Here is an 8,414-nt window from a genome sequence, read left to right on the forward strand (position 1 = left end):
TATGCTGGCAATTTCCCGCGAAAACCTACCCGTACCACTCAAATGAGACAAAACATTATTATAAGCTAACCGTTGTGAATCGGGCTAAAGTAAGGTGATAGTTTTGAACACTGGCTGGTTATGTACTTGCTCAAATATTGATTTTGGATAATTTTTAACCAAAAAAAGTTACGGACTGCAGCTTTAAATAAAGAAATAATTCAGTTATCAGAGATAAGGTGAGCATTCACTTCACAAGGCAGACCACTGTAATAAGATATGTTTTCTATTAAATAATTCACATTGACATTTGGAACAGGGACTTATCACGAGTGTTCGGAAAAGTGAACACAAGGTTGGCTGAAGCCTTAATCAGCAATACGGACACTCTGAACATTGTATTATCATGGAAATCATGTATACTTTATATATGTGAATTACTAGTATTTATCTGTCTGTCTGACTGTCATACACTACCGTTTGGGGTAAATATATATTCTTTCGAAATAAACAACTTTTATTTAGCAAGGACACACTAAATTGATCAAAAGTGACAGTAAAGACATTTGAAATGTTACAAACTATTTCTGTCAAATAATGGTTATTTTTTACTTTCTATTCATCATCCTGAAAATTTTTTTTTATTATGTTTCCACAAAAATAAGCAGCACAACATTAGTTTTCAACATTAATAAATGTTCCTTGAGAAGCAAATCAGAATATAGAATGATTTCTGAAGGGTCGCGTGATACTGAAGACTAGAGTAAATTCAGCTTTGCCATTACAGCAGGGCTGTCCAAACTCGGTCCTGGAGGGCCGGTGTCCTGCAGAATTTAGCGCCAACCCTAATTAAACACACCAGAACCAGCTAATCAAGCTCTTTCTAGGCATAGAAACTTCCAGTCAGGTGTGTTGAGTCAAGTTGGAGCTAAACTCTGCAGGACACCGGCCCTCCAGGACCGAGTTTGGACAGCCCTGCATTACAGGAATAAATGACATTTTAAAATATTTTAAAATAGAAAACATTTCTTTTAAATTGCAATAATATTTCACAATATTACTGTTTTACTGTATTTCTGATCAAATAAATGTAGCCTTACATGAACGGTAGTGTATATGAAATATATCTGAATTCTATTTTATGCTGTCCTTACTTCTAATGTTACAACTGCAGTTGGAGCCAGACCATGACCCGGTGCGATGGACAGTTTATGTTGTCCATTAGGAATTCTTTTAGAGAGATCCAATTGTAAGGAAGCACAACCAGGCAGAAACTCTGTCAAACAGGAAAAAGAAAACAAATGAATCAACGGACAGACAAGTATATCATGCAGTGAATACAAAAGCAGACAGAATGGAGAATATCAGTCTTTAATCATTCACCAGATCATCTGAAATCAATACATTTCTTATAATGCTGGATGAACGATTGAATGATAGGCACTGAAAAGTGACTCACGCGCTCCTTTGCTGTTCTTCTCCACAAGTCTTACTTTGAGTTCTTTGGTTTCTGGTCCTATTTCCCTAATTGATAAAAACAGACTTTGATTTATCACAAGTAAATAAAGCTGCACACACAGTAAACTTTAATTTTGTAATACGGAATATTGGAGATGAAGTGACTTTTTGTATCATTAAAATACTAAATTGACTTTAACAGTTGTAATTGGATTTTAGGTTATAAAACTGCTGTATACCATCAGTATTGTGGTTAGACTAAATGTCCCATTTGATCCCACAGCAGCAATCTGTATGCTGGCTATGAGAATTAAATTGGCCATTCTGGTAATTGGCATCACAGGAAATAGTGACGTCTTGGGAATGGCTGTAATTAAATGTGCTAAACAGCTCTTTGTTTCTTCGGGAGTTGGCTGCTGTACATATTCACAGAGCCATTGGTGGAGCTGCTCACAGCTTCACACCTTCATTCATGACAGAAGTGCAGACTTTGAGGAAAACGCTCCATTGTGTCAAACTGAAGTGGGGAAGTTGACCTTTAAATGGAAGGTGTTCGAAAATCCCACTGGATTATCAGTCTAGTCCTGCAGCGCAGAGTTAAATTACTTGTATGAACAAAAATGACCTTGTCTAATAGAACATGACTAATTAAGAAACATTTCCTTGTAACCATTCCTAGGAGTCAGACATGTCAACACCTCACTCAGAATGTTTCAATCCAGTCCATTCATATAGTTTCAGTCTTTGTTGATCTATATCTGCCTTTACAATCACATAATGGCAGAATAGTGTGCATACAGTGTAAAGTCGTCAGTCCAGTGCAGGGCTGCTCCAGGACTGGGGGAAGGAGTAAGGAAGCCGGTTCTCCGTTCAATGGAAGGAGTGTCCAGACTCAGCATACAACAAAGCTCTCCTACATGAGTCTGACATCCTGGAAAAGAAATCACATAACTTACACCATAAACTGCTCAAATACAGAGTTTCTGTTAATCAAAGAATCCTGAAAAACATTGATAACAATAGGAAATTTTCCTTGACATATTAGGATGATTTTTGAAGTCAAAAAATTGGGGTCAAATGAACACGAACCCAGCCTAATTGAACAAGGCTTCCTTTAATAGTCAACAAGCCATTCAGGCAAATCACCGAGTGGCTGATTATAACTTTATGTATTAAAGTTTTTTAAGAATCATGATAATTTTATACCTTTTTTGACGTTGGTTGCTCTGAGCTGGTGCACCAAAATGCGCCTGACAGGCGTGCTTTGAGATGGAGAGTTCAGACCACCGATCTGCTTCTCCCTGGGAAACTATTACAACAGAGAATGTGAATGTTTTATAACATGAAAGTCACATATTTAGAGTTTTCCTTCCTCGTTCTTGTTGACTTTAATTACATGTCTTGTATGTTTTGTACTGATAAGGGTGTCATACATCCCTGCATGTCATACGTCAAACACTCTCAACCAAAATATACAGTATCCATATGGATCTGTGACACAGGGTTTCTGCAGGTAAATGTAAGACTTTTTAAATACCTTTTTAAGACCAAGTAAAGAAAACTGAACAAATAAATTGAAGGGAACTTAATATGCCAGCATGTTCTCTAAATGTCTGAGAAGCACAGTATTAGCAACACTTCAAAAATACAATTTCTCACCAATCTCCATTCATTTTTTATTCATTTGACAAAAATAGCTGAATTCTAATCAATTCTTCTGCTCTCAACCTCTAGAATATGAAAATACCTTTACTGTACCTTTAATCAAATTGCAAAAAAGTGATGCTATTCCTCAGTATATCTGTCTTGTTTTCCAGTGGAAATGTCTAAAAATTCTTAAATCTAGATACATTTACTTGGGAAGCAAAATGACATAAATCTTGTTTTCTGTAAAACTGATAAAAATGAAGTGAGTTTATGATTAAAAAGAACAAATATCTGCCAGTGGACCTAGGAAAAACAAGTCTTCATAGCCCATTGACAGATATTTAAGGCCTTTTTAAGGCCTTAATTTGTGAAAGGGTGAATTCAGACCTTTTTAAGACCTACAGAAACCTTGGTAATAATGTTCAGTACAGTTTCAAATGCTGGCCACACTGACCCAGTACACGGTCATAACCCTCACTGTTTGATATAGCAATCGATACTGGTATTTTTACCGCAGGGCTTGATACACAGGCTCTCAGGTTGAGGATCAAGGCAGGGTGTGTTGTGTACAGTGTGTCCTCCACTAGAGCCGCAATCATTTCACTGTCCACCTCCACGTCAGAGGCCTAAAGACAAAAACAAACAAAGATTTCAGTTTATGTGCATAGTTGCGTTTTATACATTTTACAATTTGTAATGCGTCACAAGCTGAAAGGAACAAGACCCATGTGACCAAAACTACTCCCTTGCCTCTTTCTGGACTCTTTGGCGTGGTGTTACAGTTAAAGAGAGATGAGGTTGCTTGGAAAAAGTCCAGGACACAAGGAGACCCTCTTCCTCCACTTCCTCAAGACAGACCTGCAACTACAGAAGCCCCATACAGAACATTTTAACTCCTATTTCACACTGAATTTGCAAAAGTAATATATTCATCGATGGCTGCTCCATTTTTTACCACCTAGAGATGAAACATTAAACTATGGCACTACGCATCAAGTGGTGTCGTTTGTTTGAGATGAGTATCGCATGCAATATTCATAGCCACTAAACCTCACAGTCTACATTAAGCTATTGAGATGGGGAAAAAATTGGCAAACTGAGAGGCTCATTCATGTGAGCAGTGGCAGGAGACATCAGACTAATGAAAGTTGAGTGTGCAGCTATGCAGACTGATGCAAACTTGCAGATGCAAATCCATTTCATTTGTATTTTACCTGGGCCTGCATGGGCTTCATCGTGATCTGGTAGGTATCCATGGAAACGGCTGCAGGTGACTGCTGAGTGACAGTCACAGGGAATGTTACGGTGTCGACTGAACAATTGCACTGCAGGACCTGGAGGAGGTTGAGGGTATGATTGACAAATGCTGACTGAGTTGGACATAACATAGTATCTTCAAAACAATAAGTAAATTTTAAAAAATCAAATGCTTTGATTATATACAAGCAAAAATATATACTACTGAATGCAACTTGATAAGATGGACACATTGGCCCTGATTTAAGAGTTTGAGTGTTTAAAAACACATTGATTCAAAAAATATTAGGAGCATGCACAATGTCTGAGCTGATCTACTCATGTAGTCAGCTGAAGATTGTGTCTGACAAATGAACCAAAAAATAGCTTCTCATGTGTGTGTTTCTCTCAATGGATATGTAATTTGCCTCCATACACATGTAAATATAAAGGGTGTTGTCAATGCAAATATATTAAATATGCCTGAAAATCATTTCAGATATGATAACTGCACGTGCAAATGAATACCACTACAAGGATGTGTGCACTACAACTGCTCTCATTCATTTACACTGAGAGGAGAGAATATGCAGATGAACACAATGATGCTGGATGACTAACACTCCCAAAAAATTGTATATTGTAAAAATTGTTATTATTGTAATCACTCAAAATTATATGTAGAACACAAAATAACAACTAAATCATATTTATTCCTAAATTCACACCATACAAATATGACAATTCATATAATATATATGAAGAATTATTTTTTTTTTTTTACATATGCTGTTCAAAAATTTGGGGTCGGTAAGATTTTTTAACGTTTTTGAAAGAAGTCTCAAGGTTGTATTATTTTGATAAAAAATACAGTAAAAACAGTAATATTGTATTATTACAATCAAAATAGCAGTTTTCTATATTTTAAAATGTAATACATGTGTTAGCAAATCTAATTTCTTAGTAGCCATTACTCCAGTCTTCAGTGTCAAATGATCTTTCAGAAATAATTTATATATGCTGATCTGGTGCTCAAGAAACATTACTTTTTATCAATGTTGAAAATAATTTATTTTGCTATATATAGTTGCTTTATTTTTGTGGAATCTGATACATTTTCTTCAGGATTCAGTTCAAAAGAACAGCATCTTTAATAACATTATAAATGTCTTTTTTCTTTCTTTGCTTGGATATTTGCACATTTACTTTTAGCTAGATTGCGCAAACAAATAAGTAACTTTTATTTGCCGTCTTTTTGGTGCCAAAGTAAAAGCTTTGACTGCTTACCATGCTGCGTACTGATTGATCAGTGCAAGTTACACAGTCAATGGACGCAGAAGTTGGGAGCTGAAGACAGTCATCAAAGGTGATCTGAATGGAGCTCTGAAAAGAAATGGAGATTGTCAGTTAGCTCATCTGCACATAAATCAGTGAAGAAAAGGCATTTCTGGGAGCAATCACTCTTCAAATATGTATCCTGGGCTAAATGTCTATTTGCATGTTTATATTAAGTAGCTAGATGATAGTGCATCCATAAATCTTCACAGCTTCAAAACAGAAATCCCAGCCACCTAGGGAAAAAGTAGCTTGATAAACAGGCAAAGGAAGCACTGCAATATCATCTGCTTTACTTTTCCCACAATGCATCGTTTGCAATTATGTAAAGTGCAACTGCAGGAAAAAAAGATGCAGAAAAAGACACTTTTAATGAAGAAATTCCATAAATCAATAAGAAGTAAAAGTGGGTGGAAATATAAAACAATTATCATTCCAGCTGAGCTGGGAAAAAAACAGGTTCCTCTATATTTTAACTTCTTAAAGAGTGTGCTTGTGTTTGGGTCATTATGTACTTAATTACAGAGATTATTACAAACAACATACATTCTGTCTCTCTTCAATCACTCACACACACACACACACACACACACACACACATATACCTAAGCACACATATTCACAACTATCTCTAGCCAAAAACATTGGTCAGCGAAAAGCATACTCAGGATATGACATCATTTTGTCCAGGCAAATGTGGCCGACTGCCATGACAACAAGCTGCCAATGTACCTATTTGAGCCAGACTTCCACAGTTCACAAATGGAGATCATGCAACAAACCCTGCATGCCAGGACTCCAGGTAGAAACACACTAATCTAATCTAAGCTTGTAAAACACCCTAATAAAGATCATGATGTGAACAATGGCCTCTGATCACACTAAAAGGAAACCTCTGCAAGTGACAGGATATTGCAGCAAGGCAGAAACCTTGGCCAAGTGTGACTGGCAAGAGAGGAGTGTGGTAATGGAAATGAATGAGCATGAGCATAACCACAACACTGTGTGGAGAACACTGACTTATGCTGCTGCGGCTGTTGCTGTCACTGATGGACATAACTTGGAAAACCACTGCTGTAGCTTTCTTCTTAAATGATTACATGTGTTGTGAGACAAGATGAGGGTGTGTAAATAATTATGTTTTTCATCATCACAATTGACACGACTGATGCTCTGACTAGATGATGCCATAATGAATCTGTCACATCAAGAGGATATATAATTGAGGCTGAAGATGACGAGCCTGATGCATGAGAGAAATGTCATCCAGAGGCTGAAGTAAACATGAGGCTTATACTCTACAATCACATCTTGGAGTACCATTTAAAGGTGCTGTATATAAGTTTTTGACTCTACTAAAGCATAAAAATACCATAATATGTTTGCAGGTATTTAAGAAACATGCTAAGTTAACATACTTGTTTATCTGAAAAACAATGCTACAGTCAGTTATTCTCCTTTGAAAATGTGAGTTCCGGGCCGGAATGTCGGTCTCTGTTTTGGTCTGTGTAACCCGCCCACTGCCAGTTTACCCAATTGTATTTAGGCACACCGGGTTGCCAGTTGGCGGAAAACACAGCATATTTAATTTCATTCATCGTTAAGTGCGCTCGTTCCTGTTGGTGTCGTCAATCTGGCAACCTGCGTGTGCGTCAAGTCTGAGGAGGAGGGGCTGGGTGAAAAAAACCCTCTCCAATATTTTGAATTTGGACTGCAATACCTAGTTCAACCACTTGATGTCAATCCTACATACAGCACCTTTAAAATCATGCGTAATCACCATCACCCTTCTGACACCATGACATGACCATGGTATTGCCATTGCATTTTTATAAGGGATAGTCAATACATTTTTATTTAATTTGGAGAATTACCCACAGTAAAAAAAAAATAAAAATAAATAAATAATTGAGTAGAATTTTGAACTTTGTAATTTTTAATGAAGAGTTCCTGTTCCACCACATGTCAGTATTGTGTTTGAGAGAATTTTGTGGTGGAAATAATGGTGACTGACATTTTAAACATCTTTGGAAGGCAAATTTCATAGTTCGCATTTCATGCATCCTAAAAATACACATATAATATTTACTTCACAACTTTTTGCATAATTTGACGATATTATTGCAAGATTATAGACAATATTATTGCAATGTGCTAAAAAAGCACATTGTCAATATCTTAAGCATGTGCATGTGCAATCAAGAAGCGATGACATATTTTTGTAGGCCAACCTGGATATTAGCATCATCCTGGTTCCCTTTACAAAAAGCCAACTGGATTTTTTTAAATTATTGCAGAAAATAAGCTCTGTGACCATAACATTTATGATTTTTACACATTTTATTGAGTTAATCTTCAAAATGAATACAACCTTTCTGAATTATGAAGCCACCAGACGTAAAAAGCAAAAGATTATCACAGTAGCATGACTTCAACATTACCAGGGATACTCCACCCCAAAATGAAAATTTTGTCATTAATCACTTAATTAATCACTTACCCCCATGTCATTCCAAACCCGTAAAAACTTTGTTCGTCTTCGGAACACAATTTAAGATATTTTGGATGAAAACCGGGAGGCTTGTGAATGTCCGATTGACTGCCGAGTAAATTACTCTGTCAAGGTCCAGAAAAGTATGAAAGACATCGTCAGAATAGTCCATCTGCCATCAGTGGTTCAACCGTAACGTTATGAAGTGACGAGAATACTTTTTGTACGTGAAGAAAACAAAAATAACGACTTTATTCAACAATTCGTC

The 8,414-nt window shown here is 36.6% G+C and overlaps 1 protein-coding gene across 3 annotated transcripts in view; it reads right to left on the reverse strand.

The window, feature by feature from the left end:
- Positions 1-8,414, reverse strand: part of LOC107722772 (C2 domain-containing protein 2-like) — a 27,330-nt gene that overhangs the window by 4,707 nt on the left and 14,209 nt on the right. For all 3 annotated transcript variants that reach the window (XM_016531240.1, XM_016531241.1, XM_016531238.1), the window contains exons 3-10: positions 5,608-5,703; positions 4,299-4,418; positions 3,835-3,948; positions 3,597-3,710; positions 2,644-2,746; positions 2,236-2,368; positions 1,439-1,503; positions 1,134-1,255 (exon numbers count right to left, since the gene is read on the reverse strand). In XM_016531240.1, coding sequence (XP_016386726.1) covers positions 1,134-1,255; positions 1,439-1,503; positions 2,236-2,368; positions 2,644-2,746; positions 3,597-3,710; positions 3,835-3,948; positions 4,299-4,418; positions 5,608-5,703 — 867 coding nt within the window. The remainder of the gene's footprint in view (positions 1-1,133; positions 1,256-1,438; positions 1,504-2,235; positions 2,369-2,643; positions 2,747-3,596; positions 3,711-3,834; positions 3,949-4,298; positions 4,419-5,607; positions 5,704-8,414) is intronic.

Source organism: Sinocyclocheilus rhinocerous, unplaced genomic scaffold, assembly GCF_001515625.1.
Source record: "Sinocyclocheilus rhinocerous isolate Xijiao unplaced genomic scaffold, SAMN03320098_v1.1 scaffold544, whole genome shotgun sequence".
NCBI classification, from domain to species: Eukaryota; Metazoa; Chordata; class Actinopteri; order Cypriniformes; family Cyprinidae; genus Sinocyclocheilus; species Sinocyclocheilus rhinocerous.